Genomic DNA, 23,950 nt, shown 5'->3' on the forward strand with positions numbered 1-23,950 from the left:
TTGTGGCCTCTCCCATTGCGGAGCACAGGCTCCGGACACGCAGGCTCAATGGCCATGGCTCATGGGCCAAGCCGCTCCGCGGCACGTGGGATCCTCCCAGACCGGGGCACGAACCCGTGTCCCCTGCATCGGCAGGCGGACCCTCAACCACTGCGCCACCAGGGAAGCCCGGAATGTAGGCTTTAATAATAGAAAAATATCTCCTAGTTGGGTATTATAACTACAGATTTTTAAGGCTTTTTAAAAAAAATTTATTTGGCTGCATCGGGTATTAGTTGTGGCACGTGGGATCTTCCTAGCAGGATGCAGGATCTTTAGATGAGGCATTCAGGATTTTTAGTTGCATCATGCGGCTGCATGACTGAACCTGGGACCCCTGCATTGGGAGTGTGGTGTCTTAACCACTGGACCAGCAGGGAAGTCCCCTTTAAGCCATTTTCTATTGCTCAACCAAAGGCAAAAATATAGTTGGCCTCAGTTGGACAAGTCAAAAGGCAACATAAAATCTATGTGGCCCTTATGTAAGGAAGTATCTAAAATAATTTCTCTCTTCCACTAGGTAAGTTTCATTCATTAAGAAACAATTTACAGTTTCTACTGAGCATATAAAACAGTGTCTATGAGGATACAGTGATGGCTGTAATAAAATCTCCATCATCAAGATTACTATATTCTACTGTGAGACAGATACGTTCATCTATAATAATAATGAAGTATGAAATAATGTGCATAAAATAAGAAAAATAACGTGACTTCCTAATAGCAATGGAAATTAGGCAATTTCAAGAGGGTAAATGGACCTTAAATTCTTCTTGGGAACATTAAATTAATTCACCATTAATTTGTTTACAAAAATATAAGACTAAAAATAAGAATCTTACTTTCAGGAGTTTCTTTCTGCCATTGACTGAGTTCAGCAGTCAAACATTTCACTTGCATAATTAATAATGACAGCTATTTTAAAAAAAAAGAACAAGAGAATAAAACAAAGTCATTTCTTGCATAATATTCATATTTATTCATAGACAAAAGTGTAGACAGTCTTAATACTTTAACACAAGTTCCTAACATAAATGGTTAACATAATAGCAATCTAAACTATAAAAAATTATCACTCCTAACAGAATTTTCCTTTAAATGGCTTATAAATTGCCATTACACCAGCAATACAGTATTAAAAATGATCAATTCTAACTTCACCATTCAACCTAAAAATACCTAAGTACATTAAGTTTATTCCCTAAATTAATATTCTTTAAAAAAAAGAATGTTACTTCTTACCAACATTTTTTAAACAAATTTGCTTTAAATATGCGTTTTTTTCCTTTCTATGCACTTTCAGAAAAATTGCAAGTATGTTTAGCTGAGCAGTTAAAAATAAGTTTAAATATCAATACATACATAAAGACAATTATAAAATGAGACTGGTTCCACAAATCACATATAAAAACCAGTTTTACTACACAATAGTTTGTAAACTGTGTACCCCTTTAGCCAAAAATAAATTAGGATAAATGTTTCTAATATTAGGTGATTCCAATCATTGTAAATTTGATAATTATAAATCTGTGTGATAAATCTGTTGCCTGATTAGACCATAAAATTATGTATGCTTAAATTTCAAAACATTTTTTACCTCCTCTATATAATTTTATACATAGACAAACAGATCAAAAATTCACATTTCAAAAATGCAATAGGTATTCCTGTAATATTTATACTAAAAGGACACCAAGTACTCTTTTATAACAAATTTTTATGATGCAGAGCGGGGAGCTCAAAGACCCTGCTCTGGATCATAACACTGGCTGTTGAACAGTCAGAGAAAAAAACCTAGTCTCTTTGAAAGATTTATATAATTATATAAAAATGCATTTACAGGTATTAAAAATTTTACCAAAAAAGAGTTTAACATTATTTTCCTAGAGATAATTAAATAAGAATGTAAAAAAGTTTTTTTGTGAACTATACAGTGATTTATAAATGTTAATTATTATTATTATTACTAGAAAAGGATAACAAATACTTAAAAAGTACTATTTAAACTAGGCAAAACTATCATAATGATAAGGTATCTATGTCACTTTTCCTGAACATATTAGATTGAAATATATAAAATTACTGATACTTATTTTTGAACCTATTAAAAAACTATAATTTAATCTCATACTATACTGATGAAACTCAGCTCTTACCTTCTAAAGCCCAGCTAAAGCAAACACCCAAATTATTTCTGATACTGATATAAAACTAAACCCTTTCTGAAAAAGAAAATAACAGTAGTATTTCTAAAGTGATTTAAACACACATATTTGAGAAATCCTGCCATTTTCTCATTTAAATATCTAACTCCTTGCTTTGGAAAATGGATTGAGTTTTAATATTGAAGTTTTGAAGTTAACAGATATGTCAAAAAGAGTTAACAAAGCAAGCCTGAAATTATGCTTAAAGGCCTGCTTGGAAGGTTGGCCCTTTGCTGGCATCTGGCTTCAGAAGGTTCCCGTCAACCTAACTCACAAGAGTGGCTCTCTGTGCCTAAAGCGTGAGAAAATACAATTCATGCTAAACACCTGCTTTCCTCCTGAGAGTCTGGTATTTTGATAACTGCTAGGCAAGGGGTGCCTATGTGACTACCCCCCACAAAAAACTTTGGGCTCTGAGTCTCTAATGAGGTTCCCTGGTAGACAACATTTCACACTCATTGTCACAACTCATTGGGGTAATTAAGTATGTCTTGTGTGACTCCACTGGGAAAGGCTCCTGAAAGCTTGTGCCTGGTTTCCTCTGAACTTCAACCCATGCTTCTTTTCCCTTTGCTGATGTTACTCTGTATCATTTCAGTGCAATAAATCCCGGCCATGAGTATAACTAGGAGTACTGTGAGTGTTCCTAGAGAATCATCAAACCTGGGAGGAATATTAGGGATCTCTAACAAAATAGGAAAAGACATTTTTTGGATTCTTTAGATAATGTTATTATTGACTATCTCAGGATACTGATCATTTACAACTACATAAGCACTTCCCTCAAAACCAAGTGTTTGGCTTACTGCCTGAAAATCATTCAGGAAAATTACAGGCTTCATCCCTAGTGACTCTGATTCAGTAGGTCTCAATTTCTACAACATAAGAACCATATTTCCCAAGGAAACCAGATAATTATTTATTTATTGTACAATATTTTTCCAAATAAAATATTCAGTTTTACCCTGTACAAAAGAACACTATTTATTTATTGATGGATAAAAAGCTTTTTTACAAAAGATGGCTTAATTTTTTTATCACCAATTTTTAAAGATCTGGTGTAATAGGCACTTCCAAAAGTGACAAATTAGTTTTTTCCTCTTTCTCTCTCATTCTCTTTTTTTTTTTTTTTTTTTTTGCTGTACGCGGGCCTCTCACTGTTGTGGCCTCTCCCGTTGCAGAGCACAGGCTCCGGATGCGCAGGCTCAGCGGCCATGGCTCACGGGCCCAGCCGCTCCGCGGCATATGGGATCCTCCCAGACCGGGGCACGAACCCATGTCCCCTGCATCGGCAGGCGGACTCTCAACCACTGCGCCACCAGGGAGGCCCTCTCATTCTCTTTTATTACTGAGTATTATTATGCTCATAGATTTTTATGTTTTCACATCATTATTTTCAATTGAAGCCAGTATTTCTTTTAATGCTCACATGATACTAAATTTGGACAGCCAAGTGCCTTCAATTGGTTCCAATGTCTTTTGACATGCTCCCACTAGTTCTGGAGAACTTTCATTGGAATTATTTGTATATTTAAATCTGTTCTTAGAATTTTTATCACTAAAACATTTTTAACTTTTTATATGGTCAAATGCATCTAAGTTTTCTTTTACCGTGTCTAAATTTCTATTATCAGCCAAGACATTTTCCCTGGTCTCTAACTAGATTGCACAAATAGTCTCCAGCTTTTCTTGTAAGATTTTCATAGCAATTCATCCAGAATTTATGTTTATATAATGAAAGATAGAAGTCCAATTTTATTTTCTCCCAGATGGATATACAGTTGTACCACTATCATTTATTAACTAATTCATCCCTTTCCCAAAGATTGGAACTATCATCTTTGTCATATTTTAAATTCTTAATCTGTTGCACTGAACCACTGGTGTATCTCTAAACCAATTCCATAGGTCTTTGCATTTTGAAATGAATATTTTAATCCTTTTATTAAACTTAGGGTAAAATCAGTTAAGATTCCACACAGACAGTAAAATAACTGTGGCTACTGCACCTAACACAAAGTACGACATTCTTTGTTCTAATTTTTAACACGGTATCATAATAGCAGCCAATGAGTAATTCACTCAAAGTTGAATGTATGTGTAGTTGTTAAAAGATAAATAATAAAGAATTTATTTATAAGATTATTCAAAAAGTTTTTAGAATACTCCTCTTAAATCAGAAAGAGTAGAAAATTTTCCAAATCATTAAGCATACAGGTATTAACAAAGCTATTATACTTGGCATAAATATAGATGACACACTTCTAATCTAAAAAAATAAATTCCACTTACCTACTTTTCGGAAGAACAAAAAGAATCATACCTGAGCATTTGAATCAGTGAGTGTCTCAGTTCCAACAAGCGATAATTTGTTCTGACACTTGATTTAAAAAGTAAAGAAAAACAAGTCACACACTATACACCACAAACAATTCCTTTTCCTTGTCCTTTTATACCAATGTAATATTCCTCTAAAACAATATACAATAAAACAATATTTATCTGCTATACGAGAAGAGTTTGTTTAAATTCTTTACTTCCTAAGCAAGAGGATCAGGAAGGCAGCCAAATAGGACCCAACGTGAACGCATCAAAAGTAAAAGTGGGGTTTCCCTGGTGGCGCAGTGGATGGGAGTCCGCCTGCCGATGCAGGGGACGTGGGTTCGTGCCCGGGTCTGGGAGGATCCCACATGACACGGAGCGCCTGGGCCCGTGAGCCATGGCTGCTGAGCCTGCGCGTCCGGAGTCTGTGCTCCGCAATGGGAGAGGCCACAACAGTGAGAGGCCCGCGTACTGCAAAACAAAAAAGTAAAAGTGGATGCTTAACTCAACACAGAATGAAAAGATGAGCATAGGAAAAACAAAAACAAAAATTAGTAGCTAGGGTGAATTAGAAACTAGATAATGCAAAAATGGGAAATAAAAGAACAAGGGGGAAAACATTACAGAAAGATAACAAAAGAGGTAAGAAGATAGTTAAGATCATAAGAAAATAAAGCCATCAGGAGACATTGCTACTATGCCATTAAAAAAAATCCATAATTGTTAATAGTGATTATATCTGAGTAAAAAAATGGGCAATTTAAATTTTATTTGTGCTTATTTCTAGGTGCAGTATTTTTCCATCAAAAGAAAATTTCAGTTTTTTATTCAAATTTCTATATTGAAAAAATTTCAAAAGCAATACAAATTATCTTGAAAATACAGTAATGATACAGAGTACCAAGGATATATGTTAAAAAAAAATTTTTTTAAAGAAAAAAAACCCACTAACCTGCCTTAATCTGAAACCTTACTGGGAAGAATAGGATGTAAAAAAATGTCTGTGGCCTATATTATACATTACACTATTTTAAGTAAAACAAATTTTTACCAGCATACTATAGTGCACCAGAAGTGATTCTACCCCAGTAACTCAGAAAATGTACATACAGTTCAAACACAACATTTTCTAAATTAATTCATATTTTCACTTAAACTCCATAAGTATGTGTTCTCCCCCTTTATATTCTCTATCTTGGGAAATAACCTCACCAACCACTCAATGGCCCAAACCAGGAACCTGAAACTATCTGTAATTCCCCCTCCCCATTTCACAACAATTAACCTCCAGGTCCTTTTAGTCCAAACTTCTTAGCATCTCTTGAATCCATTTTTCTATTTGCAATGACAAGACTTAGGCTTCAGTACTTCTTACAGGACTACTACTAGAGACTCCTAAATATTCTTTCTTTGTATAGTCTCACTCTTCTGCATTCCATCTTCTTCAAAACCACCAGTTATTTTCTCAATCAAGATATCTCATCAGGTCACTTCATGTTTATAATCCTTTAATCATTCCCCATAATATACATTCAACAAAATCCTTCATGTGTTGCCCCTAATTACCTCTCCAGTCTCACTCTACATATCCTTCTTCTCCTACTTTACATGTCATACTATTCTACTTAGAGTTCTCTAAAATCTCCCAACATTTATATATTTTGTTCTTTCTGCTTTGTATACCTCTTCCACTTTCACAGGCTAACTCCTATTTATTCTTTAGAAATGAACTCAGGGAGACTTCTGGGGAAGATGGCGGAAGAGTAAGACGTGGAGATCACCTTCCTCCCCACAGATACACCAGAAATACAGCTACACGTGGAAAAACTCCTACAGAACACCTACTGTACGCTGGCAGAAGACCTCAGACCTCCTAAAAGGCAAGAAACTCCCCACGTACCTGGGTAGGGCAAAGCAGAGAGATTCCCGCACAGAGGATCGGTGCCAACCGGCACTCACCAGCCCGAGAGGCTTGTCTGCTCACCCGCAGGGGCGGGCAGCACTGGGAGCTGAGGCTCGGGCTTCAGTCGGAGCGCAGGGAGAGGACTGGGGTTGGCGGCGTGAACACAGCCTGAAGGGGCTAATGCACCACAGCTAGCCGGGAGGGAGTCCGGGAAGAAGTTTGGACCTGCCGAAGAGGCAAGAGACTTTTTCTTCCCTCTTTGTTTCCTGGTGTGTGAGGAGAGGGGATTAAGAGCGCTGCTTGGAGGAGCTCCAGAGACGGGCGCGAGCCGTGGCTGAAAGCGCGGACCCCACAGACGGGCGTGGGGCGCAGGGGCTGCTACCGCCGCCGCGAGGCCTGTGTGCGAGCGCGGGTCACTGTCCACGCCCCCCTTCCGGGAAGCCTGTGCAGCCCGTCACTGCCGGGGTCCCAGGATCCAGGGACGGCTTCCCTGGGAGAACGCATGGCGCGCCTCGGGCTGGTGCAACGTCAGGCCGGCCTCTGCTGCTGCAGGCTCCACCCGCACTCCGTGCCCCTCCCTCGCCCCCGGCCTGAGTGAGCCAGAGTCCCCGAAGCGGCTGCTCCTTTAACCCTGTCCTGTCTGAGCGAAGAACAGACGCCCTCCGGCGAACTACAAGGAGAAGTGGGGCCAAATCCAAAGCTGAGACCCGGGAGCTGTGAGAACAAAGAAGAGAAAGGGAAATCTCTCCCAGCAGCCTCAGAAGCAGCGGATTAAAGCTCCACAATCAACTTGATGTACCCTGCATCTGTGGAATACATGAATAGACAATAAATCATCCCAAATTGAGGAGCCAGGAGTCAGTGCTGAGCCTCTGAGGTGGGAGAGCCAACTTCAGGACACTGGTCCACAAGAGACCTCCCAGCTCCACATAATATCAAACGGCGAAAATCTTCCAGAGATCTTCATCTCAATACCAGAAGCCAGCTTCACTCAACGACCAGCAAGCTACAGTGCTGGACACCCTATGCCAAACAACTAGCAAGACAGGAACACAACTCCACCCATTAGCAGAGAGGCTGCGTAAAATCATAAAAATTCCACAGACACCCCAAAATACACCACCAGACATGGACCTGTCCACCAGAAAGACAAGATCCAGCCTCATCCACCAGAACACAGGCACTAGTCCCCTCCACCAGGAAGCCTACACAACCCACTGAACCAACCTTAGCCACTGGGGACAGACACCAAAAACAACAGGAACTACGAACCTGCAGCCTGCAAAAAGGAGACCACAAACACAGTAAGATAAGCAAAATGAGAAGACAGAAAAACACACAGCAGGAGAAGGAGCAAGATAAAAACATACCAGACCTAACAAATGAAGAGGAAATAGGCAGTCTACCTGAAAAAGAATTCAGAATAATGATAGTAAAGATGATCCAAGATGCTATTTCCAAGATGCAAAATCTTGGAAATAGAATAGACAAAATGCAAGAAACAGTTAACAAGGACCTAGAAGAACTAAAGATGAATCAAGCATCGATTAAAAACACAATAAATGAAATGAAAAGTACTCTAGATGGGATCAATAGCAGAATAACTGAGGCAGAAGAACGGATAAGTGAGGTGGAAGATAAAATAGTGGAAATAACTGGTGCAGAGCAAAATAAAGAAAAAAGAATGAAAAGAACAGAGGACAGTCTCAGAGACCTCTGGGACAACATTAAACCCACCAACATTCGAATTATAGGGGTTCCAGAAGAAGAAGAGAAAAAGAAAGGGACTGAGAAAATATTTGAAGAGATTATAGTTGAAAACTTCCCTAATATAGGAAAGGAAATAGTTAATCAAGTCCAGGAGACACAGAGAGTCCCATACAGAATAAATCCAAGGAGAAATACGCCAAGACACATATTAATCAAACTGTCAAAAATTAAACACAAAGAAATCATATTAAAAGCAGCAAGGCAAAAACAACAAATAACACACAAGGGAATCCCCATCAGGTTAACAGCTGATCTCTCAGCAGAAACTCTACAAGCCAGAAGGGAGTGGCAGGACATAATTAAAGTGATGAAGGAGAAAAACCTGCAACCAAGACTACTCTACCCAGCAAGGATCTCATTCAAATTTGATGGAGAAATTAAAACCTTTACAGACAAGCAAAAGCTGAGAGAGTTCAGCACCACCAAACCAGCTTTACAACAAATGCTAAAGGAACTTCTCTAGGCAAGAAACACAACAGAAGGAAATGACCTACAATAATGAACCCAAAACAATTAAGGAAATGGGAATAGGAACATACATATCAATAATTACCTTAAATGTATATGGACTAAATCCCACCAAAAGACACAGATTGGCTGAATGGATACAAAAACAAGACCCATATATATGCTGTCTACAAGAGACCCACTTCAGACCTAGAGACACATACAGATTGAAAGTAAGGGGATGGAAAAAGATATTCCATGCAAATAGAAATCAAAAGAAAGCTGGAGTAGCAATTCTTATATCAAGACAAAATAGACTTTAAAATAAAGACTATTAGAAGAGACAAAGAAAGACACTACATAATGATCAAGGGATCGATCCAAGAAGAAGATATAACAATTGTAAATATTTATGCACCCAACATAGGAGCACCTCAATACATAAGGCAAATACTAACAGCCATAAAAGGGGAAATCGACAGTAACACACTCATAGTAGGGGACTTTAACACCCCACTTTCACCAATGGACAGATCATCCAAAATGAAAATAAATAAGGAAACACAAGCTTTAAATGATACATTAAACAAGATGGACTTAATTGATATTTATAGGACATTCCATCCAAAAACAACAGAATACACATTTTTCTCAAGTGCTCATGAAACATTCTCCAGGATAGATCATATCTTGGGTCACAAATCAAGCCTTGGTAAATTTAAGAAAATTGAAATTGTATCAAGTATCTTTTCCAACCACAATGCTATGAGACTAGACATCAATTACAGGAAAAGATCTGTAAGAAATACAAACACATGGAGGCTAAACAATACAGTACTCAATAACGAAGTGATCACTGAAGAAATCAAAGAGGAAATTAAAAAATACCTAGAAACAAATGACAATGGAGAAACGACGACCCAAAACCTATGGGACGCAGCAAAAGCAGTTCTAAGGGGGAAGTTTATAGCAATACAATTCCACCTGAAGAAACAGGAAACACCTCAAGTAAACAACCTGACCCTGCACCTAAAGCAATTAGAGAAAGAAGAACAAAAACCCCCAAAGTTAGCAGAAGGAAAGAAATCATAAAGATAAGATCAGAAATAAATGAAAAAGAAATGAAAGAAATGATAGCAAAGATCAATAAAACTAAAAGCTGGTTCTTTGAGAAGATAAACAAAATTGATAAACCATTAGCCAGGCTCATCAAGAAAAAAAGGGAGAAGACTCAAATCAATAGAATTAGAAAAGAAAAAGGAGGAGTAACAACTGACATTGCAGAAATACAAAAGATCATGAGAGATTACTACAAGCAACTCTATGCCAATAAAATGGACAACCTGGAAGAAATGGACAAATTCTTAGAAATGCACAACCTGCCAAGACTGAACCAGGAAGAAATAGAAAATATGAACAGACCAATCACAAGCACTGAAATTGAAACTGTGATTTAAAATCTTCCAACAAACAAAAGCCCAGGACCAGATGGCTTCACAGGCGAATTCTATCAAGCATTTAGAGAAGAGCTAACACCTATCCTTCTCAAACTCTTCCAAAATATAGCAGAGGGAGGAACACTCCCAAACTCATTCTACGAGGCCACCATCACCCTGATACCAAAACCAGGCAAGGATGTCACAAAGAAAGAAAACTACAGGCCAATATCACTGATGAACATAGATGCAAAAATCCTCAACAAAATACTAGCAAACAGAATCCAGCAGCACATTAAAAGGATCATACACCATGATCAAGTGGCGTTTATTACAGGACTGCAAGGATTCTTCAATATACACAAATCAATCAATGTGATACACCATATTAACAAATTGAAGAAGAAAAACCATATGATCATCTCAATAGATGCAGAGAAAGCTTTCGACAAAATTCAGCACCCATTTATGATAAAAACCCTGCAGAAAGTAGGCATAGAGGGAACTTTCCTCAACATAATAAAGGCCATATATGACAAACCCACAGCCAACATCGTCCTCAATGGTGAAAAACTGAAACCATTTCCACTAAGATCAGGAACAAGACAAGGTTGCCCACTCTCACCACTCTTATTCAACTTAGTTTTGGAAGTTTTAGCCACAGCAATCAGAGAAGAAAAGGAAATAAAAGGAATCCAAATTGGAAAAGAAGAAGTAAAGCTGTCACTGTTTGCAGATGACATGATACTATACATAGAGAATCCTAAAGATGCTACCAGAAAACTACTAGAGCTAATCAATGAATTTGGTAAAGTTTCAGGATACAAAATTAATGCACAGAAATCTCTGGCATTTCTGTACACTAATGATGAAAAATCTGAAAGTGAAATCAAGAAAACACTCCCATTTACCATTGCAACAAAAAGAATAAAATATGTAGGAATAAACCTACCTAAGGAGACAACAGACCTGTATGCAGAAAATTATAAGACACTGATGAAAGAAATTAAAGATGATACAAATAGATGGAGAGATATACCATGCTCCTGGATTGGAAGAATCAATATTGTGAAAATGACTCTACTATCCAAAGCAATCTACAGATTCAATGCAATCCCTATCAAACTACCACTGGCATTTTTCACAGAACTAGAACAAAAATTTCAAAATTTGTTTGGAAAAACAAAAGACCCCGAATAGCCAAAGCAATCTTGAGAACGAAAAATGGAGCTGGAGGAATCAGGCTCCCTGACTTCAGACTATACTACAAAGCTACAGTAATCAAGACAGTGTGGTACTGGCACAAAAACAGAAAGATAGATCAATGGAACAGGATAGAAAGCCCAGAGATAAACCCACACACATATGGTCAACTTATCTTTGATAAAGGAGGCAGGAATGTACAGTGGAGAAAGGACAGCCTCTTCAATAAGCAGTGCTGGGAAAACTGGATAGGGACATGTAAAAGTATGAGATTAGATCATTCCCTAACACCATACACAAAAATAAGCTCAAAATGGATTAAAGACCTAAATGTAAGGCCAGACACTATCAAACTCTTAGAGGAAAACATAGGAAGAACACTCTATGACATAAATCACAGCAAGATCCTTTTGGACCCACCTCCTAGAGGAATGGAAATAAAAACAAAGATAAACAAATGGGACCTAATGAAACTTCAAAGCTTTTGCACAGCAAAGGAAACCATAAACAAGACCAAAAGACACCCCTCAGAATGGGAGAAAATATTTGCAAATGAAGCAACTGACAAAGGATTAATCTCCAAAATTTATAAACAGCTCATGCAGCTCAATAGCAAGAAAACAAACAATCCAATCAAAAAATGGGCAGAAGACTTAAATAGGCATTTCTCCAAAGAAGATATACAGACTGCCAACAAACACATGAAAGAATGCTCAACATCATTAATCATTAGAGAAATGCAAATCAAAACTACAATGAGATATCATCTCACACCAGTCAGAATGGCCATCATCAAGAAATCTAGAAACAATAAATGCTGGAGAGGGTGTGGAGAAAAGGGAACACTCTTGCACTGCTGGTGGGAATGTGAATTGGTACAGCCACTATGGAGAACAGTATGGAGGTTCCTTAAAAAACTAAAAATAGAACTACCATATGACCCAACAATCCCACTACTAGGCATATAGCCTGAGAAAACCATAATTCAAAAAGAGACATGTACCAAAATGTTCATTGCAGCTCTATTCACATTGCCCGGAGATGGAAACAACCTAAGTGTCCATCATCGGATGAATGGATAAAGAAGATGTGGCACATATATACAATGGAATATTACTCAGCCATAAAAAGAAACGAAACTGAGCTATTTGTAATGAGGTGGATGGACCTAGAGTATGTCATACAGAGTGAAGTAAGTCAGAAAGAGAAAGAGAAATACTGTATGCTAACACATATATATGGAATTTAAGAAAAAAAAAATGTCATGAAGAACCTAGGGATAAAACAGGAATAAAGACACAGACCTACTTGAGAATGGGCTGGAGGATATGGGGAGGGGGAAGGGTAAGCTGTGACAAAGCGAAAGAGAGGCATGGACATATATACTGTACCAAACGTAAGGTAGATAGCCAGTGGGAAGCAGCCGCATAGCACAGGGAGATCAGCTTGGTGCTTTGTGACCGCCTGGAGGGGTGGGATAGGGAGGGTGGGAGGGAGGGAGACGCAAGAGGGAAGGGATGGGGGAACAGATGTATATGTATGACGGATTCACTTTGTTATAAAGCAGAAACTAATAAAATAAATAAATAAATAAATAAATAAATAATTTTTGCACAGCAAGAAATAAAGTAGGGCCTGACACATGGTAAGCATTCAATAAATGTGAATTCTTTCTAGTGGTAATAACAGATGCTCAATAAACATTCTGTGAAAAATGGCAAAAAAAAAAAAAAAAGTGAACTCAGTTATTTCCTCTTTAAGAAAGCTATCTTTGGCCCCTTCAGTCTAGGCTTAGTACTCCTCCTACGTATCCTCTTTGAACTTTACCACCACACTTCTAATAAAATTTGTTATTGCCTCCATTAGATGATAATCTCCTTCAGGGTAGGGACTGCCATAATTTTTTCTCTTTCTACAGCTCACCTAGTATAAAGTTTCTTAAAGTAGTAAGTAATTGGGATATAGTAAGTAATAGTAAGTAATAGGGATATCACTTTTATGTCTTGATACTTACTTCTTCCATATCTTTCCACATTTCTTCACATTTTTTAATAAGTTCTTCTTCAGCATGTGTAACATCTTCCACATCTGTAGTACTATCTGGATCTAGATGTTGCTGATTCACTGACATGTGCCTTGTGATTTTCTTAGCCTTGTAAGAAAAACTGAAGGAAAAAATAGTCATTTAATAATATTTGTTGAATACCCATTACCTGTCAGATACTCACCTAGGCGCTAACGATGTAACAGTGAAGAAAATACGCAAAAATTCCTCCAACCATGGAGCTTACATTCTAGGTGAGGAAAACAGAATAAACTAAAAAGATTAAAACAAATATAAAGAAGCTATAAATAAAATAAAAAGATTTAAAAAATATAGTGTTGCATATCAAGTAATTTGTAAGTACAATGAAGAAAAGCAAGACAAGGAAGAAACACAGGGAGTGCTCAGACAGGGGCAATGTAATTTTACATAAGGTGGTCATATAAGGTCAATGAGAGGTTGACAACTTAGCAAAAACATGAAGGAGAGAAGGAAGTAAGACATGAGGATATTTAGGGAAAGAGGCTCCAGGCAGAGGGAAATGTAAGTACAAAGGCCTTGGGAAAGGAACATGACTGCTGTGTCCTAAAGCAGTAAAGTAGCCACGGTGATTAGAGCAGAGTAAAGCAGAGAATACAAGATGAAGTCAGAGAGATAATAAGGATGAGATCATGTGGGCTTTGCAAGTCATTTTAACGACATAGGCTGGGATGTTAAGTGATTAGAGGGTTTTGAACAGAGGGATGACATGATTTGAATTGTATTTTAACATTATAACTCTGGATAACTACAGCCAGTAAGGAGAGAAGTAGGAAAACCAGTTAGAAAGTTACTGCAATGATCCAAGTAAGATGGGGACCAGGATAATATTGAGAGTACAAAATGTCCAATTCTAAATATATTTCCAAGATAGAGCCAAAAGGATTTCCTAACCGTCTGTTTATAGAGTGTCAAAGAAAGAGATGAATCAATTATTATTTTAAAAGTTTGGGCCTAAGCAATTGGAAAGATGGAGCTGCCAGTTACTGAGATGGGGAAGATGACAGAAGAAACAGATTCAGTAAGGCATGAGGTGATGCTGATTAAGAATCCAGTTCAGGACGTGCTAAATTTAAGGTGTCTATTAGTGGAGCTGCTATTTAGGCAACTGGATATACATGTTTGCAGTTCATGGGAAAGTTTCGAGCTAGAATTTGAGAGTCACCCCCATACAGATATTTAAAGCCATGAGGCTAGGTGAGATCAGAAAAGGAAGAGTGTACAGATAGAAATGAGAAGAGTTCCAGACCTGGAGAGACTGAAGAGATGAGGAAATAGTCTGAGAAGGAGTGACCTAAATAGTCTGAGAAGGAGTGACGCATAAGGTAAAAGGAAAAAAAGAGTATGATATCCTGAAATCCAAGATCAGTGTTCAAGGAAGGAGTGATGAACTATCAACTACTAGTGATAGGTCAAATAAGACAAAAACAGAGAATTGACAATTTACTTGGCAATATGGATAAGGGACTGTATTTTCCAAAAATAGTCAGCAATATTTCAGGTTGTCACTCCCCAACTAGAGGCAGAGCCTCTTTACCCCCCACCCTTGAACCTGAGTATGCCTTTCTGACTACTTATATGAATAAAATACAATGAAAGTGATGTCCCATGACTTCCAAGACTAAGTCATAAAAGGCTTACATCTGGCTCTCTCTCTCACTCAGAATACTCACTTGCAACCCAGTCATGCTATAAGGAAGCCCAAACTAGCACAAATAAAGGGACCACTTGGAGAAGCCTACACTGAAAGGAACTGTGGTTCCCAGCCAAAAGCTAGCATCAACCATCAGACACGCATGTGAACAAATTTTCTGATGATTCAGCCCCCAGGCTCTGAGTCTTCTAGATAATAACCCAGACATTGTGGAGCAGAGACAAGCTGTCCCTGCTATGTCCTGTCTGAACTCCTGATGCAAGAATCACTGAGCACAATAAATGGTTGTTTTACATCTCTGTTAATGAATGCAAGTCTGTGTGCCCGACACACAGTGAGGCCAAACAATACCAAAACGTCAGAGTTTGGAGCAGAGAAAGGTTTATTACAGGGCCATGCAAGGAGACTGGTGGCTCATCCTTAAAAACACGGAACTCCCTGAAAAGTTTCAGCAAAGCCCTTTTATAGGAAAGGTGAGGGATGGGCATGGTTAGACTTCTTCAAGTCAGGTCCTTTGTTCTTGAGGTCAGGTCACGGTCAGGTCACGATGTTCCCGTAAACCTCCAACAAAACAAACGTTATTCTCTGTTCTGACAAGAGAGGGCAAGGTCCCAAGGCTCAACTTTCACCCTCTGAGGTCCAGGCCCTGGCTAAGAGAAGGAGGTTATCCTGCCCCGCTGTGTGGGGGCTGTGTATCCTGCCCAGGAGCAGGCCAGTTATCCTGCCCAGGAGTGTCCGTCCTGCACCCAGTCTGGGCCCTCCCGCCAGTGCCCAGGCCTGGCTGAAAAGACAGATCTCAGCTGGCAGCGCCCTCAGGGCCAGGTCCCCAGACCCTGCCCAGCCATCATCACTGAGGGAGCAAGGCGCCCAGGACCCAACCTGCCCTCAGGCTCCTCAGGCCATCCAAACCAGGTTCCTCGGACTGCGACGGATGGAGACTGCCACCACCATTAGGTCGAGGAGGTAGGGATAGGGCAGAGGTTCACTGCTGCTTCAAGGCCTGGGCCCAGCCAGTGGGTGGCCAGGGCGAGGGCTCTGGAGCTCAATGGGACACAGCCCTTAGCCTGTCCCTGGGCCCCCCTGCTCACCCACCAGCCTGAGGCCCGAGGGTCTGGGGAGAAGCCCACAGTCCGCCTCATACTGCACTCTCTGCTGCGAGGACCACTGCAAGACTGACCATTGCTGGAGCAGGACCTCTAACCGCCATGCTAATAGTTGTGCCCCAATGGCTGCATGCCTGCCCCACTCCTATTACATAAGTTTTGGAGTAACTTGTCACACAATTTCATTTAAGTAAATACAAAAATGGAGGTCATTGTTAACCTTCATAAAAGTAGTTTCAGGATAATGGTGGAAGTGAAAGCCTGACTGAAGTAGACTCAAGAGAGAATAGAAGGCAAAGAATTGGACATATCCAGTATATAAAACATTTTCAAGAATTTTTTTCTCTAAAGGGAAGGAGAAGTGAGGTACCAGATGTAGTGAGATATGGGGTGGAGTTTTTTGCTTTTTTTTTTTAAGTTAGGAGGAAATACAGCATCTTTATATGATACAGTAAGAGAAGCAAACATTGTTGATGCTGAAGAGAAAGGAGAGGAAAGAGAAGAATTAGATCTAATACACAAGTAGAAGGGTTGTTCTAAGATAGATATACATACAGTTCATCCATTTTAATGGGAAGGTAGGCAGAATATTAGGGGCACAGATACAGACAGGTAGGTGAATAAATGTGTTGGTAGGAGCTTGTGCAAGTTCTACTTTGATTGCTTCTCTTTTATTAATGAAATGGTAACTAAAGTCATCAGCTATAAATGAAGATGGGGAAAAAGCATTAGAGATTTAAGAACAAAAAATGTATAAAATAGATATATAAGAGAGTGGAAGAGGATAAAATAGTAGGATTACTAGATAACATTAAATGCCCACTTGAGATTAGTAGTCATTAATTTAAAGTGAAAGTAGAACATGGTTGTGTGTTTTCCTCTACAGTGTAACAGCATAGGTGAAGACAGAGACAAAGTGAAAGAATGACAGTCTCTCAGGTATGACCAGAGGAGTGAGTAGCTAAGATAAGATGGAGAATATAACCACTGGAGAAAAGGAGGTCAAGAGAAAGAGAGGCCAGGTTATTTGAGAGATCATCTATATGGATATTAAAATCACCAAGAATTACAACAGTATTGCAGGAGAGGAGCTAAAAATCTTCAAGGAATGAAGGAGCCTGACATAATCCTGCTAGATAACTGCTGCAAGGAGAAATGATCGGTGGTACAGTCTGATGGCATAAGATTCAATGTTGGGTAACTTTAAGGAGGTGGACAGAGCAATAAAAAAAAAATGAGAATGTCTATCCCACAACACCAAATGCAAACCAGAATAACCCACCCCCCAAAAATACTTCTTTCATATGAAACTTAAATTTTATACTGCTTAATCTATGATTTATCAACAGAGAGCTTTTAAAAACGTAGGTATGTCATAGATTGGAGGACTCCATATTGTAAAGATGTAAATTCCTCCCAAGTTGATCTATTCAATCTTATTTCAAAATTCTAAGAGTTTTTGTTTGTTTTTGTGGCACTTGACAAACTAATTCTAATTTATATGGACGTGCAAATGACCAAAAACAGCCAAGACCCTCATGAAGATTAAGATGGGAAGACTTGCCTTACCACGTTAAACTTATTTAAAAACAATACTAATTATGATAGTGTTCAATCAGCACATAGACAGGCAATTGAACAATGGAACACAATACAAAGCCTTTCTAGAGTCACACATTTACAGACCTATGATATACACTGCTTTTTTTTTTCAGGTATATTTTGGCCCATACACACCTCCCTCATTCTTTTTAACAAATGCATAGTATTTGTGGGGAAAAATAAGCCTAGATATATGTCTCAATCTTTATACTACTCCTCCATCCCTCAAAAAATCCAAACCATAAAAAAGAACAGGGAGAAAACATTTTCTAGATCTTGGATTAGGAAAGGCCTTTCTAGACAAAACTAAGTAAAATCACTGTATAAAATTTTTAAAATTCCAAATGGACAAAGATATCATTACAAAGTTAAAATTTAAAACCTAAAAACTTAAGAAAGAAATTTGTAATATACTTGGCACCCAAGACCTAATTTCCTTAATGAATAATGAGTGCCCACAAATTAATAAGAAAAAACCAACCAATCATAAAAGAAAAAAAAAACTAAAAAAGTGATCACTATAAAAGTCAGGCTATTAATTATTGGGTTGGCCAAAAAGTTCCTTTGGTTTTTAAGTAAAAATAAAAGACACATTTTTCACTTTTACCCAGAACTTTATTGAACAACATATTCACCCTTTTGTTCCACTACTTTCTGCTATTTTTCAGGCAACTTCATAATTCCATCTTCCCAAAACTTTTTACCTTTTTGAGCAAAGAACTGTTCCAGGTGCCTTTACAGTCTTCCAGGGAATTGAAATTTTTTCCATTAAGAGAATTTTGTAAAGACCGAAATAAATGGAAATCTGAAGGTGCAATGTCTGGTGAATATGGCAGATGAATCTGAACTTCCCAGCCAAGCTGTAACAGTTTTTGCCTGGTCATCAAAGAAACATACGGTCTTGTGTTATCCTGATGGAAGGTTATGCATTTTCTGTTGACTAATTCCGGACACTTCTTGTCGAGTGCTGCTTTCAGTTGGTCTAATTGGGAGCAGTACTTGCTGGAATTAATTGTTTGGTTTTCTGGAAGGAGCTCATAATAGAGGACTCCCTTCCAATCCCACCAAATACACAACATCACCTTCTCTGGATGAAGACCAGCCTTTGGTGTGGTTGGTGGTGGTTCATTTAGCTTGCCCCACCATCTCTTCCATTCCACATTTTGTACAGTATCCACTTTTCATCACCTGTCACAATGTGTTTTAAAAATAGAACGTTTTCATTATGTTTAAGTAGGGAATCGCATGGGGAAATACGGTCAAGAAGGTTTTTTTCGTTTAACTTATGTGGAACCCAAACATCAAAGCAATTAACATAACCAAGCTGGTGCAAATTATTTTCAACGTTTGATTTGGATATTTTGAGTATGTCATCTATCTCCTGCGTGGTATGACGTTGATTGTTCTCAATGTCTCAATTTGATTGCTATCAACTTCAACTGGTCTACCTGACTGTGAAACATCGTCCAGCGAGAAATCTCCAGCATGAAACTTTACAAACCACTTTTGACATGTTCAATCAGTCACAGCACCTTCTCCATACACTGCACAAATCTTTTTCTGTGTTTCAGTTGCATTTTTACCTTTCTTGAAATAATAAAGCATGATATGCAAAAATGTTGTTTTTCTTCCATCTTCAATATTAAAATGGCTACACAAAAATTCACCAATTTTGTTAAGTTTTTTTTTAAATGCACGTAGATATGACAGCTGTCACAATACAATCTAACAAAATTGTTTCAAATGAAGTTAAAGACAACTAAGCGCTATAGGGACATCGTAGGGAAAAAACCGAACAAATCTTTTGGCCAACCCAATACTTTTGGTGGGAGGGAGATAGGAGGTAAAAGGAGATGGGGAGCTCTGATTCAGATGGGTCAAATGGAGAGACTTCCGAAGTGATTATCAAAATTTTATTTCTTAATCTGCATGGTGATAAAGGTGTTCACCTTATAACAATTTATAAACTTTATATTTATTTTGTGTGGAGCTTTTCACATCTGTATGGTATTTGCAATAAAAAGGCAAACAATAAAAACAATCTAATAGAAATGAGTAAAGAACACAAATGCGGAATTTTAAAAAAATTACCTTTTGAATATAGAAAAATGCACTTATCCTTACTCATAAGTCATAAAAATGAAAATTAAACAAGTTATTTTTCATTCAGATTAGCAATAATGAAAAAATTAATAAAAAACAATATTGGCAAGAGTGTAGAACAAAAGGCATGCATTGTTTGTAGACCAATCCCTTTGTAGGATAATTAGCAATATCCATCAAAATTTTAAATGCATTTATCTTTTGACCCAGAAATTCTACTCCTAGGAATAATCCTACAGATAGATACATTTGCATAAGTCTACACAGGTACGCTTACTGCAACATTATCTATAAAAAAACTTTATGGGAGTGAACTCTTCAATCAGACTGTCTTGGTTTAAATTCTGGCTTCAATACTTACAAGCTGTATGACCTTGGACAAGTCACTTAAACTGTCTGTGCCTTGGTTTCCTTATCTGTAAAATGAAGATAATATTACTTACTCTATAGGATTGTTATGACAATTAAATGAGTTAATATACGTAAAGCTCTTAGAACTGTGCCTAGCATATAAAGAACTATATCAGTATTGGCAATTAACATTAATATTAATGTTAATAGCCAACACTGAACGTCAACTAGTAGAAAGCTGGTTAAATAACTTACGCCATATCCAAAAATGTTTACACTAAACATCTTCCTTGCTACATACAAAAGATATAGTTAAGTTCACAAAGCCATAAAGTCATTAACAATTTTTGACTTTTTTGCTTAAAATTATTCTAACATTATATAAATATTTGTTTTAAATATACCTTAATTTAGAAATTAAGTGCAAATTGAACTTTCCCTGCTTTGTAGAATACTAACCAATAAAATACATTATCAGTATGCAAAATGTGAAAGTCTGTGTGTGTATGTGTATATAGATATTCAACAAGTTAGCTGAATGTGCAGCTCAAGGTAGCATTAGAATACAAATAAATAAAATCGCTTAAGGGTTTAAATTTATCCTTTCCCCACAATTTGTATCCTTAAATCTACCTTTCTGTAAAGAGAACAAGTCAATCTTTTGAGATCCTCAGTTGGTACTACAATTTTGAATCATTTACTAAAGAACAATAGTGCTATATTTAGGGATACTATGGCATACAAACTTAAAAGATCTAATACCAAGACCTAATACTAATTAAAGAACCTCATACTATCATTGGAAAAAAGAGTAATATACATGAAATCAAGTAACAGAAAGTACCCATGTAATTCTAAGTTGTATTCATTTATCCAACACATTATCTTAATGTGTGCCATTCGTCAGACACTATGGCTCTAGCTGTGTAGGTGAAAAAGTCTCTGTCCTCATGGAGCATACATTTTCACTGAAAAGAGACAATATAAACAAATGGACAACTAAATACCTGATATGATTTCAGGTAGTTAGAAGTGCTATGATGTGATAAATTATACAACAAAGCCTGCAAGTGCTTTCAGAATTCACAACAGAGATCAAAGAAATTTACCTGTAAGAATGAATGGCTTTGCTCAGTACACAGTACTAACTCCCTGGAATGATAATGATTATGAGAAGCTGTAAAGGTGAAGGCTAGATTTGCTGTGGAGATGCTCTCAAGGCATTAGAAACAAGATTGGAGGCAAGTATGAGCATGTAAAATTTGTGAGACACAAAAGAAACTGGTCTGATTAGAGCAGAAGACAAAGAAGAAATGAGACTTCCAAGGTAGGACGTGTCAAATAATGGGAACCTTTAAAATTTAGGGGAAAAAAAAAAAACCTTTAAGAAGTATTTCCTATGGGCAGTTACTTCCCTGTATCTGGGATCCACCTCAAAGCAAAAGTAAAGAAGAGACTTATCTGGTTTGAAATAGGCAACCAGAAGGCTTTCAGTAGGCTTTTGGAAGCAGTGTTTTATGGAGGGCATTTGACAAGTTATATTTATTGGATAAAAAAGAAGAGATTAAGATTGTAAATTTTACACATAGATCAACGAAACAGAATAAAGAGCCCTGAAATAAACCCCCACATATATGGTCAAATAATTTATGACAAATGAGCCAAGAATATATGATGGGAAAAGGACAGTCTCCTCAATAAATGGTGTTGGGAAAACTGGACAGAATGAAACCAGATCACTATCTTACACCATACACAACAATTAACTCCAAATGGTTAAAAGACTTGAATGTAAGACTTAAAACCGCAAGACTCCTAGAAGAAAACATAAGTGGTAAGCTCCTTGACATGGGTATTGGTAATGATTTTGGGGGTTTGGCAAGAAAAGCAAAACTAAACAAGTAGGACTATATCAAACTATAAAGCCTCTGTACCGCAAAGGAAACTATTAAGAAAATGAAAAGGCAACCTACTGAATGTGAGAAAATATTTGCAAATCATATATCTGATAGGAGGTTACTACCCAAAATGCATAAAAACTCATACAACTCAATGCCAAAAAGCAATCTTATTTAAAAATGAAAAGACCTAAACAGACATTGTTGCAAAGACATACAGATGGCCAACAGTTATGTGAAAAGGTACTCAACACCATCAAGTAAATGCAAATCAAATCCACAATGAGATATCACCTCACACCTGTTAGAACAGCAATTATCAAAAAGATAAGAAAAAACAAGTGTTGGCCAGGATGTGGGAAAAAAAGGTATCCTCTGTTCACTGCTGGTGAAAATGAAAATTGGTGTGGCCACTATGGGAAATTAATGAAGGTTCTTCAAAAAGGTAAAAATAGAACTTCCATATGATCCAGCAATTCCACTTCTGGGTGTTTATCCAAAGAAAACAAAAACACTAATTCAAAAAGAAACACGCAGTCCCATGTTCATTGCAGCATTATTTACAATAGCTAAGATATGGAAACAACCTAAGCATCCATCAACTGATGAATAAAGAAAGTGTAATATAAACAGATAACAAATGGATAGGTAAATTTTATCCAGCCATAAAAAGGAATGAAATCTTGTCACTTGCAACAATATGGATGGACCTTGGGGGTGTTATGCGAGGTGAAATAAGTCACACAGAGAAAGACGTACCACATGATCTCACTTATATGGGGAACCTAAAAAAAAAAATAAAAACAAAAAAGCCAAGCTCACAGATACAGAGAACAGATTGGTGGTTGCCAAAGATTGCAGGGGTCGGGGAGAATGGGTGAAGAGGGTTGAAAGGTACAAATGTAAAATAAGTAAGTCATGGGAATATAATGTACAGCATGGTGAGTACAGTTAATAATACTGTATTGCATATTTGCAAATTGCTAAGAGAGGAGACATAAAAATTTCTCACCACGGGGAGAAAAAAACAATTCTGTAACTATGTATAGTAATGGATGTTAACCAGACTAACTGTGGTGATCGTTTTGCAATATATACAAATATTGAATCATTATGCTGTACACCTAAAACTAATATAACATATGCCAATTATACCTCAATTTTTTAATGGTAAATTTTGTGTTTTTACCACAATAAAAAAAAAATTTTTTTTTTTTTAAAGAAGAGAGTTTAAGTCCAGAAGGCCATTAAGAGATGGAAACCTAGACCAGAATGAAGGCAGAAGGGTGAATGGTCCTACCTGGGCCACTTAGGTTACCAGCCATGACTGGTTTTCTGCCCAATCCCTCCCCACCCCCTACGCCCCACGCCCCACGCCCCACAGTAATAAGCGCTCACTACCTTCTTCAGAGGCTGTGTGAAAGAAACAAGAAGCTCAGGAAAAAAGACATGTTTGGAGCACCTGAAGGGAAGCCCGCAAGTTAACCAATTCTTTCAATTCCCCACCCCTGTGTCTTTCTGTCCTAACAGGTGGGATTCTAGAGCCGGAAAAGAACGGGACTCAGGCCTAGCTGGACGTTAGGTATTCAGTTCCTCGGAGGTAAGGGTCCCACCACTGGGGCTGCAACTCCTTATCCTGGGAGTTGCCAACCTCGGGGCAAGTTTCAACCGTTATGGCACTCTCCCCGGCACATCGCTTACCACCACGCAGAGCCCCGGACTTCAGGTCGTCTCAGTCTACCGGAGACGCGGCTCCGCGGCCCAGGACCCGCGCGCGCTGATTGCTGATTGGTTCTGCTCCCAGCCAATCCCGGAACTTGCTCGGCCGCTGA

General features: G+C 38.0%; 1 protein-coding gene across 1 annotated transcript in view; it reads right to left on the reverse strand.

Annotated features, from left to right (window-relative positions):
- CENPK (centromere protein K) overlaps positions 1-23,905 on the reverse strand; it is a 41,622-nt gene extending 17,717 nt beyond the window's left edge. The window contains exons 1-5 of the mRNA XM_060091721.1: positions 23,820-23,905; positions 20,231-20,285; positions 13,339-13,489; positions 4,567-4,623; positions 882-954 (exon numbers count right to left, since the gene is read on the reverse strand). Coding sequence (XP_059947704.1) covers positions 882-954; positions 4,567-4,623; positions 13,339-13,455 — 247 coding nt within the window. The 5' untranslated portion in view covers positions 13,456-13,489; positions 20,231-20,285; positions 23,820-23,905. The remainder of the gene's footprint in view (positions 1-881; positions 955-4,566; positions 4,624-13,338; positions 13,490-20,230; positions 20,286-23,819) is intronic.
- Between the last annotated feature and the right edge of the window lie 45 nt (positions 23,906-23,950).

The sequence above is a fragment of the Mesoplodon densirostris genome, chromosome 3, assembly GCF_025265405.1.
Source record: "Mesoplodon densirostris isolate mMesDen1 chromosome 3, mMesDen1 primary haplotype, whole genome shotgun sequence".
NCBI classification, from domain to species: domain Eukaryota; kingdom Metazoa; phylum Chordata; class Mammalia; order Artiodactyla; family Ziphiidae; genus Mesoplodon; species Mesoplodon densirostris.